This window comes from Sus scrofa, chromosome 17 (genome assembly GCF_054392235.1).
Source record: "Sus scrofa isolate SSC_HxYL_T2T_F1_AM1 chromosome 17, Sscrofa_HxYL_maternal_Yorkshire_Landrace_v2.0, whole genome shotgun sequence".
In the NCBI taxonomy this organism is placed as follows: Eukaryota; Metazoa; Chordata; class Mammalia; order Artiodactyla; family Suidae; genus Sus; species Sus scrofa.
The window spans coordinates 43,504,265-43,515,595 of record NC_139399.1 but is presented as its reverse complement, the minus strand read 5'-3'; the positions used below and the strand labels follow the sequence as shown (position 1 = coordinate 43,515,595).

The 11,331-nt window shown below is 51.7% G+C and overlaps 1 protein-coding gene across 1 annotated transcript; it reads left to right on the top strand.

Annotated features, from left to right (window-relative positions):
* Positions 1 to 1,164: 1,164 nt before the first annotated feature.
* On the top strand, positions 1,165 to 2,845 carry LOC106506652 (putative testis-specific Y-encoded-like protein 3). The gene is given in 3 exon segments (XM_021078362.2): positions 1,165 to 2,178; positions 2,181 to 2,536; positions 2,538 to 2,845. Coding segments are annotated over 3 exon segments (1,416 nt in total). The 5' UTR covers positions 1,165 to 1,286; the 3' UTR covers positions 2,706 to 2,845.
* Positions 2,846 to 11,331: the final 8,486 nt, after the last annotated feature.

Here is an 11,331-nt window from a genome sequence, read left to right as displayed (position 1 = left end):
CAGAGTCCTATGCTATCCCCAAACCAGTCACTATAGGCCAGTAATGATAAGGCTGAGACAAGGGGAGGAGTGGTTTCTTAAAGGAAATTTGGGGTACTGTTAGGATGAGGAATGGATGCTGGTTGTCCAAAAAAAAAAAAAAGTCATCCATTGCCCAAGGTGCACAGCTGGTGACAGAGCTGGGACCTGACCCTGCCCACGCTCATGCCTACCCATTTGGTTCACACAGACTATCGAAAGACTGACATGGCTTCACCTGACGTTGCTGGGCCAGTCTCCAGTGAAGGTGTCATCACTATTCTGTGCCGTCCTGTGTACTGAGTGAGCTCCTCCAGTCTGGGGCTCAGACTGAGCTTGCTTTTCTGTGGACTGGAGCCAGTGCCCATAGCCAAGCAGTGCAAATCATTCCAGAGTCCAGCCCAGGAGTTTATGGGATATTAAGTGTTAATGTGTGTAGCAGGTGTTTTATGTCCCTGACAGTGGGCTGGTCTGTCATCTCTGGCATTTTATTTACTTGATGAGCTGCCCATCCCAGTGGGTCAGCTCCCTCCTTAGGGCCCCAAGGGAATCCACCTTGCACTCTAGGGATGCATGCTCCAGAATGGGTCTAGGGACTCAAAGCTATCTTTTCCATTTGATGGGAGGAAGCTAAAGGCTTTCTGGAGACGGTGGCAAGGACTTCCTGGTGAGGGAGAGTTGTACCAGGTGTATTGCCTCCATGGGCCACAAATTTGGGAGCTGCGATCACAGGAGTGCGGATGCACTTGCAGGATCAGTTGGTCGATCCGGGCTCTTACTTTCACCATGCACAGACCCTGTGCTTGAGACTAGAGTTCACATTTGTGAAATGCGTGAACTGTCTGCAACAGAGCAAGGGGGCCCCTGGGCCTAGGATGTGGTGAAGCAATGTTCACCCTTCAGCCTGCCAGCCCAGGAGGATCCAGCTTGTTGGGGGAAACCAGGCAGAGGCCCACTTGCTCCCTGGTTGGCAGTGTTTGGACCTTCTCTGACCCCCAGATCCTTTTACTTGAACCTTGTTTCCACCTTTTTCTGAAAATGTTTTGGGCACTTCCACGTGCCTGACAATTACAAGTTTCAGTCTGGTCAGTCTCTACAAGGAATACCTCTTGAGCCCTCAGCATATGCCTGAATAATTTATTCCAAGTGTCTACAGCTGCCCCAAAACCGCAGTTGAGTGTGGGCGCTGGGCGACTCCCACTCTCCCACAGCAGATGCGGGGGAGCACCTGGCGTGGTGGCTGTGACCGAAGATTCTAGTTGTCCTTGATGGGGGGTGGGGGGGTGCTGGGCCTGATTCTGGATGCCTGCTTGGAGCCATTCCTTGCTTGGTACACCCCTGCACTTCACCCCATTTTCACCACCGACTCCCAGTTCTCCCTGGGCGCCCGCCCAGGCAAGCCCCCTGCCACCCCGCCCACCCACAGGGGGAGCCCTACTGAATCACAACCGGTAAGGGGTGGGGGCGCAAGGGGGCGGAGCGAGCCCCCTAGGAGAAGCCCATGCTGCCGCACCTCCTCGATCCCGCCGCCAGGATGGCCAGCAGCCGAGCCGTCCTTCTCGCGAGACGCAGTGCCTCCCGCACCCCGAGCCCCTCCAAGCCGGAGGCTCCTGCAGGTGATAGTGGACGAAGGGGCGGGGAGCCTGGAGACCGCCGCGGGCCGGGTCCCCGCGTCTGGGACTCGAGAGGCGGGGGGACGCGGGTACCCTGAGCCCGCAGCCGTCCCTGGGACCGCCCAGCTTGTCCTGGAGCGCCGGGAAGCGGCCTCCGCCGCCGCTGACCAGAGCCCCGAAGACGTCCTTGTCGGGGAAGGCGTCCCAGGGACCTGTGGCTCAGAAGGGTGGGGGGCTCGGCCTGAAGCCAGCGGGAAGGCCGAGGAAGTGACGACGGAGGAGAGGGCCATCTTCATGGAAGAGGCGGGGGTGGACATGGGGAAGCAGCAGGTGGGAGAGGAGAGGGGGGTGGCGGAGAAGCTGGTGAGGGAGAAGAAACTGGAGGTGGGAGCAGAGGCACAGGAAGACCCGGGCCCCGTAAACTTTGGTGGCCCAGATGTGGACCCGGTGGAAGCCATCCGCTGGGAGTTGGAGGCCGTGAACGCCCAGGCAGACAGGGCCTACCTGCGCCTGGAGCGCAGGTTTGGGCGCATGCGCCGGTTTCACCTAGCCGAAGGAGCTTCATCATCCAGAATATTCCTGGCTGTTGGGTTACCGCCTTCCTGAACCACCCACAGCTGTCAGCCATGATCAGACCCCAAGACGAAGACATTCTCTGCTACCTGATGAATTTGGAGGTGAGGGAGCTCAGGCACGCGAGAACCGGCTGCAAGTTTAAGTTCAGTTTTTGGAGCAATCCCTACTTCCGGAACAAGGTGATCGTGAAGGAGTATGAGTGCAGATCCTCTGGCCTTGTGGTATCAATCGCAAGTCGCATCCACTGGCAACGGGGCCAGGAATCCCCAGCCCTGGTCCACAGGAACCGGGACACTGTCCACAGTTTCTTCAGCTGGTTCTCACAGCACACACAGCCTCCCAGAGGCGGACAGCGCTGCCCAGATTATTAAAGAGGAACTGTGGCCCAATCCTCTGCAGTACTACCTGCTGGGGGATAGACCTCACAGAGCTAGGAGAGGCCTAGCAAGGTGGCCCACAGAGGCCCCTCCTAGGCCATATGGTTTCCAGTCTGACTAAGTCCTGCCCTGGGACTACTTAAGACTCATTTCTGCCTCCTGGGGACCTGTGCTTAGGCCAGCCATGGCACTCTGCTGTCTGCTTTCTGTTCCGTGTACTCTGACCCCTTTGGACTTCAGTGGACTCAACTCCAAGACTGTGGCCTTCATGGCCATGCTCATCTGTTTCCATGCAGCCTCCATGCATTCTCATGACTGTCACATGCCACAGTGTCTGCCTAAGCACCCAGTGCCGTGGACATGTACTGCCATCAGCTTCATGGCCTGGACCTGTCTTTGATCATGGCTTTCCCTCCCTTTTTTGACATGGGCACCTAGAAGTCATCACTGGGACAAGCAGTGCCTACTACTTCAAAGCCACGACATGTTGGGCTTCATGTTTATCCTGCCCCCACACCTGGCTGTGGTAAGCTGAGTCTCATCATCCAGGATGAAGTGGATGCATTTGGTGCTGGATGTCAACCAGACTTGGACATTCCAGGTCCCCAGGACCACAGGTCAGGCTACTGGACTGTTGGGCATTTAGCAGAATGGACATGGGTGAGGTCAAGGACATGAAGCAGTGGGCAGTGCTCTGGGTTGGTCCTACCTCTCAGGCTGCTATTGGCTTGTGAAGGATCGTGCTCTACTGATCACTGGCTATCACTCTGCTCATGAGTTTTGCCCACGTTGCCCCTCATCCCTGTTGCCTGCTCCCGGGTCTGCAAGGGCCTCAAGACCTGCCTGTGAACCCAGGTGAGCCACTTGCCAATACACCACCCAAGCCCCCAGGAACACTGCCATGCTGGCACATCTGGGCATGTTTCAAGGCAGGGGCAATAACAGGGTCCCTTCCAGAAGCCTACCTTCCTGACTCCTAATCACTGGACTTACACAGAATCCAACTCCTCTGTCTCCACCTGTTTTTAGGCTGCCAAGCTGGGGGCACTGGAGAGGGGGTGTTTCTGCTCATGAAGTCTGTCTCCACCTGCCCAGATTTCATGTTTCCTTTCTTTTCCTTTCTTTTTCTTTCATCTCCCTTCCTCCCTCCCTCCCTTCCAAATTGTTTTTAGTGGGTGGTTGGGAACAAAGTGTGTGCCATTAGAATAAGGCAAATGTGTATGGGAGTTCCCGTTGTGGCGCAGTGTTTAACGAATCCGACTAGGAACCATGAGGTTGCGGGTTTGATCCCTGGCCTTGCTCAGTGGGTCAAGGATCTGGCGTTGCAGTGAGCTGTGGTGTAGGTCGCAGATGCAGCTCGGATCCCGTGTTACTATGGCTGTGGCGTAGGCCAGCAGCTGCAGCTCCAATTGGACCCCTAGCCTGGGAACCTCCATGTGTTGTGGGTGTGGCCCTAGAAAAGACAAAAAAAAAAAAAAAAAAAAGAGGCAAATGTGTATGTATACATCAGTTTGCTAAGTTTTATTGCCATTGTCCACCCAGTGTTTCCCAGTGTTTTACTTTTTTATTAGCCATGTCTGTGGCATGCAGAAGTTCCTGGGCCAGGGATCACGTTTGTGTCATGACCCAAGCCACAGTGGTGGCAATGGCAGATCCTTAACCTGCTGAGCCATCAGGGAACTCCCTCACATGTTTCTTTCTTCTTCTTTTTTTTTTTTTTTTTTTTTTTTGGTCTTTTTGTCTTTTTAGGGTGGCACTGAGGCATGTGGATGTTCCCAGGCTAGGGGTCCAATTGGAGCTATAGCCGCCGGCCTATGCCATAGCCACAGCAACATCAGATCCGAGCTGTGTCCTCAACCTCCACCACAGCTCAGGGCAATGCCGGATCCTTAACCCACCGAGTGAGCCAGGGATCGAACATTCATCCTCATGGATGATAGTCAGGTTCGCTAACTGCTGAGCCACAATGGGAACTCCACGTGTTTCTTTTTATTTCCTTTAGAAAGTGATAGCTCAGAAACAAACAACTGAAGAAGCAAGGTTTTGTACAAACAGCTGAGGAGATGGGCTTTCTTGTTGACTTTGCTACTCTGATTATCTCCAGAGAGGGAGAGTTGTCCTGTAGATTGACAGAGCTCTCTTTGCCCCCCTTTGCTCCAGCACCCCCCCCCCCCAGCAAGGGGGACAGTTCAGGGCTACAGAGCAGGGAGACTAGGAGCTCTGGGCCCCCAGGAGCAGGGACAGCACTTTGTTTTGTTCTGTGCTATGTTCTTGGAAACTAACTTTAGCCCCAGCTCTACTTTCTTCCACCAGGTCTAAAGCCCCTTAGGATCCCATAGGTACAGGAGCTTAGCTGTGTCCTCCCAAGATCCCCTCCCCAGGCTTTTGGGGCTGTCTCCATCTCATTTGGGGGGAGTGACCATACCCAGGCTCCTTTCCATGGAAGGCCTTGTCTTCTGCTCTCGAGGACATGGAGAGGCCTTGACACAAAAGAAAGGGGCACTGCTCTTGGCAGAGGGGAGTGCAAGAGAAGCCAGAGCCAGCTGCGAAGGGAGGGATGGCAGAGAGTCTGCAAGGGGCAGGAGGGGAGCCCCCATGTCTTCCTAACTTTTTTTTAAAAATTATTATTTTTTTCCCCTGTACAACATGGGGACCAAGTTACATATACATGTATACATACTTTTCCCTCCCGTTGTTGTGTTGTGATTTAAGTATCTAGACATAGTTCTCAATGCTACACAGCAGGATCTCATTGTAAATCCATTCTAAGAGCAATAGATTGCATCTGTTAACCCCAAGCTCCCAATCTCTTCCACGCCCTCCCTCTCCCCCCAGGCAGCCGCAAGTCTATTCTCCAAGTCTATGATTTTCTTTTCTGTGGAAACATTCATTTGTATTGCATATTATATTCCAGTTATAAGTGATATCATATGGTATTTGTCTTTCTCTTTCTGACATATTTCACTCAGTATGAGAGTCTCTAGTTCCATCCATGTTGCTGCAAATGGCATTATTTTGTTCTTTTTTATGGCTGAGTAGTATTCCATTGTGTATATATATGCCATCTTCCTAATCCAGTCATCTGTCATGGACATTTGGGTTGTTTCCATGTCTTGGCTATTGTGAATAGTGCTGCAATGAACATGCAGGTACATGTGTTTTCCTAACTTTTTTGATTCACCAATTTCAAAGAACTCAGAACACTGCAGTTTTAGAGGTTCCTTCAGTCCAGGTATGACTTGTGTATGTAGAAAGTTCCCTTAGGGAGTTCCCATGGTGTCTCAGCAGGTTAAGGACCCGACTTAGTCTCCAGGATGCAGGTTCGATCCCCTGGCCTTGCTCAGTGAGTTAAGGGTCTGGCATTGCCATAAACTGCAGCATAGGTGGCAGATATGGCTTAGATCCCACATTGTTGTGGCTGTGGCATAGGCCAGTGGCTACAGCTCCGATTGGACCCCAAGCCGGGGAACTTCCATAAGCCACAGGTGTGGCTGTAAAAGGAAAAAAAAAAGTAGAAATTTAATGCTGTGTTTTTCATTTTGTTGCTTATAAGTCAGACCCCTAAGCATCCCCTTCCTCATTTCCATCCACTGGGGACGTTGAGCTGTCCAGGCCTGATTGTTGCTGTTGGCTGAGGACATTTACCAAAAATATGTAATTTTTCTATGCCATTTGGACACTTGTGTGGCTGTTCATGACTGTTATTAAGTTGTTAGGCCTGGTAATATAACACTGAACTTAGACGTTGTTTGAATAAGTTGGTTTTGCAGGACTTAAATCTGGAAACTGTTACCATATCCTGTGAGGATAACCTCCAAAAAGAAATCTGTAGCTCTGATGGTCTTGGGTGGCCGTGTTGTAACTGACATCGCTGCTTTGAGACAGGAAAATAGTTACTGATGTGGCTTTGTCCAATCAGAAGAGGATTCATGGTATTTTGTCTGCTATTGCATGATGAAAAAATAAAAACCTTTCAGCTTGGGAAAAAATAACTCAGATCATGTTACTTCCGCATTCAAAACCCTGCTTCGGCAGAAAAAAAAAAAAAAAAAAAAAAAAAAACCAAAAAAACCATAATTCCTGTGGCTGACGATTCCAGCATTTTCTGTTCCCTTCCAACATTATCCATCAACCTCCCTTGACTGCCCACGCTCGCCTCTCTGCTGCTCCTTAAACACACGAAGCACATTCTGACTTCAGGGTTCTTGCACTTTTTCTGTGGAATTTTCTTCATCTGCAATTCCTTCAGGCCTCAGACAAAGGCTTCTTCTGAGGCTTCCCCTGCCCAGTCTGCCTAACATCATCCTCTGCTCCTTCTCACTGCTTCTCCCCTTCTCTTCATGGTTTCCTGTCACTTGTAACCCTCCCAAGTGATCTTGTTTTCTTCTCTCCCTTCCCCCTCTAACATGTATCAGGACTTCCTTGCCCCATGTGCACCCCAAAAATTATTTGTGTGAAACTAGTGACTTTCTCCAAATGTGTCAGAGTACTGTGCTCGGCCTGACAACGTGGTTCCTGTCCCCAGGATTTCACTAGGGGGAGGTGTGTGGGGACAATGAAGGGTGGCCATGTAATTTGTCTTCAGCTGGGACACATTTAGGAGTGAAAGGACACTACTAGTAATTCCAACAAGACAATAGGCATAACTTGTACATAACAGACACCCCAAAGAGACAGAGCCCGGCTAAGTCCAGCTGGGCCTACAGCTCTGTCCAGCTGTGTGCCATGTAGGATCAGAGGGTGGAGACTTCTGTGAAGCTGGGACATGGAGCTGGGCTTTGAAGAGTAGACAGTAGTTTAGAAAGTGGGGCTGGGGAGTTCCCGTCGTGGCGCAGTGGTTAACGAATCCGACTAGGAACCATGAGGTTGCGGGTTCGGTCCCTGCTCTTGCTCAGTGGGTTAACGATCCGGCGTTGCCGTGAGCTGTGGTGTAGGTTGCAGACGCGGTTCGGATCCCGCGTTGCTGTGGCTCTGGCGTAGGCCGGTGGCTACAGCTCCGATTCAACCCCTAGCCTGGGAACCTCCATGTGCTGCGGGAGCGGCCCAAGAAATAGCAACAACAACAACAAAAAGACAAAAGACAAAATAAATAAATAAATAAATTAATTAATTAATTAAAAAAAAAAAAAAGAAAGTGGGGCTGGAGGAGTTCCCTTTGTGGCTCAGTGATTAGTGAACCTGACTAGGATCCAGGAGGATGAGTGTTCAATCCCTGGCCTGGATCAGTGGGTTATGGATCCGGCATTGCTGTGAGCTGTGGTGTAGGCCGGCAGCTGTAGCTCTGATTGGACCCCTAGCTTGGGAACCTCCATATGCTGTGGGTGTGGCCCTAAAAAGCAAAAAAAAAAAAAGGCTGAAGAAGGAGAAGAGAATAATTCTGAACAGCAAACAGCATGACCAAAGACACTGGGTGGAAAATGCACCATGTGATCAGGGCACAGCATGTGCTCTGGCTGTGGATGCTCAGGAGAGGTGAAGCTGGATGGGTGGGTAAGGCCATTTCCTGGAATTAGGACCTCTGAATGCAAAGCCAAACCATGGTCCAGTGGGTAGCGGGGAGGGGCATCAGCTGTGCCTCAGAGGTGGGCCAGCACATGGGGCAGCTGGAGTCAGGGGGCCGCAGTGTCTGCCACAGCAGCTCCCCAGTATCTTCAGTTTGAATCTTTTCCATCTGTCCATACTACAGCTCTTCCAGGAAGCCCTCTATGATTGCCCTAGTCCACAGCAATCTCTGCCACCTTCCAGCTGTGCTCAACAGCTGTCCCTGATGTTCCCAGGGGAATCAGAGTGAGCCTGAAGGCGGCCTTGTGACCCTGAAAGCTCCTGCCCTACATGGTTTGCCTACGCTGTGCCTGGTGTTTGGCAGGTGCACTTTGGCTCCTGCAGCCCAAACTGCAGCCCTGCTGCACCCTACACGTCCTTAGGCCTTTGACCATGGTGTTTCCCAAGGCAGGTGCTACCTGATCTTTCTGTCGCACGGCCAGTGGCACACTCCCTTCACTCTGTGACTGGCCTCAGCAACTGGGGGGCTCGGCGCTCTTCTGGGGCTTGAGTTTGTCCTCAGAGCCCACTCCTGCTCGCTCATTTATTCAGACCCGGTGTCACTCATTTTCCTATCCGCATATCTTAGCATCCTCTGTACTGAGCACCTGGGGCAGCAGACAACTCTACTCAGGTGTCTGCCCTCAGTGAGCTCAAGAGTCCCATGAGATGGGACTGAAAACAGTGATAATAACCACTGACATTTAGTGGGGACCTACTGTGTGCAGGGACTTACATGAGTATAGTGGCCAGAGTGGCTCTTTAAACCTGAGTTGGAGTTCCCTGGTGGTACAGTGAACTCTGCCAGGTTGAGGATCCAGTGCCACTGATGTGGAACAGGTCAAGGCTGTGGTGTGGGTTTGATCCCTGGTCCCAGAATATTTGTATACCGTGGGCACAGCCCAAAAATAAATAAATGCCGCTAAACCAACCTGAGTCAGGTCATGTCTTCTCTCTGCTCTAAACTCTCCCAATGGCTCCGACCACTCAAGAGGAAAAGCCAGCTGCTCCTTGTGGCCGTCGAGACCTTCAAGATCTGACCTCGTCCCCTCTCCAGCTTCATTTCCTACGCCTCTCCTCCTCCAGATGGCTTTCCAGGGACACCAAACTCCTTCAAACATGGTTCAAAATCCTACCTGCCCTTCCCTTACCTGGAACCTTCTGCTGTTTGCATGGCTGACTCCTCGATTCACTAAGGTTCATGCAGCTCAGCTGATGCATTAGTTTCACCTCCTCGGGGAGGCCGTCCCAGACCATCCTTTCTGAAAAACACCCCGTCACTCACCCTCCCAGCCTCTGATTTGGGTTTTGTTCTAGCACTTACAGCTATCTTCCTTTATGTGATGTACTGATGTCTTGACCGCCTTTGCCTCTGCAATCACAGGGATTTTGTCTTATTCGCTGCGGAACAGCCCTCACCTAGGACAGTGACCAGCACAGCTGGGGACTCAGGAGCCCTGTGGAATGAATGCTTCACCCCGAGTGAGGTTCAGGAGGTTCTCACAGGTGGGCAAGGGGAAGACCATCTCCAGAGATGGGAACTCTACCACTCAAGGCAGCCCTTTGCAGGCATCACCCTGGAGTTGAGGTGATGTTCCTGGGCCCATCCCTGGTCCCTCCCATGGAGAGACAGACACCCGGCTTACACACACAGGCTCCAGGGATAGAGGAGGGGGCTCGGGGGAGGACTGGCGTCCTGCTTTGCTGTGAAGAGGAGACACGAGCCTCTGCTTTCAGAGGTCTGCCCTATTCTGTGGTCCTGGGAAGCAACTTTGGATAAGTTCTTTTCAATCAGAAAAATCTGTCTAGAAATTACAGCAATTACTTGTTACCTATGACCACCCTGATTACAGCTTGGGGGACTTTGATATTTTCCTCCAAGGACACGATTTTAGCACAAAAATTCAAGGACATCTCTAGTATCTGCTTTTGCCCTTGTGCATCAGGAGAACTCAATCTGACTTAGGCCAGCGAACTTCGAGGCCCCCACCTCACAGGCCCCACTGCCAGAGCTGACGCAGGACTTCGCCGGCAGGGGCTGTGGAGAAGCCAGCACCAGCTGCGAGGCTGATAGGCCTGCATGCTTGCCTTTTTTGGGCTGCGCCCAGGGCATGTGGAAGTTCCCGGGCTGGGGATCAAATCTTTGTCACAGCAGCAACCTGAGCCACTGCAGTGACAATGCCAGATTCTTAACCGGCTGTGCCACAGGGAGAACTTCTGCCTGCATGCCCCTGATTCTCCACCGTGTGTCTTTGGGCACATCTTTTTGTGGCTCTTAGCCCCAGTTTATCATCTAAGGGAGAACTTGGAATTCCTTAGCAGGATGAAAAAGCCCCTTCAGCTGTCTCCCCTTCCCCTCCACCTCCAACCCTCCAAGTGGCTGCCTCAGTGACGATGGTTTTGTTTGCATCTAATAGAAACTCTAACTTAAACAAGATTGTTTTTCCTTACATGGATATCCAGAGGTGAGATGGGCTTTGGGGCTGATTGATTCAGCAGTTCAATGATGTCTTTAAAGATTTGGGCCTTCTCGATCTGCCATCCTTCTTCTTGTTCCAATTTCAAGTTGGTGCCAAGATGGTTGCAGTAGCTCCAAGAGTCGCTTTGCGATATGGCAGCTCCCGAGAAGGCCAAGTGTGTCTTCCCATGACTCACCTAAAATGGAGGAAAACCTTCCCAGAAGCCACTCTAGGTTTTCCAGATCCTGCATCTAATTGGCTAGAACTGGGTAACATGTCTGCTCTTGAATCCCTTGCTGACAAGGGGGAGCGTGGTACCATGACTTGCTTGGATCAAACCTCAAGGGTGAAATGGGTGTCTTCCCACAGTGCCCAGTGGGACAGCCAAGACTGTCGTCTCTAAGAGCTCTCAGTCATAATTCAGCTCTCCAGTGGGACCCCTTAGATGGCCTATTCACCCTGTGATGGCCCTCAGGATTCAACTGCAAGGCTTCTGGACCTAGAGCATTCCTTAAGTCCAGCCAAGGCACTGCCAAACTTAGATTCCCGGGATGTAGGCCCTGTAGACTCACCTTTGGTGAGTGCAGAAGGAGTAACTGATTGAGCACCTACTGTGAGTGACCCTTTCATGTCCTAGTACTCGTGTAGCCCTTGGCAGACTGCGTGATCTTACATGTTAAAACAGGGAGCAGTACACGGAGTTCCCGTCGTGGCTCAGTGGAAACAAATCTGACTAGGTTGAAGATT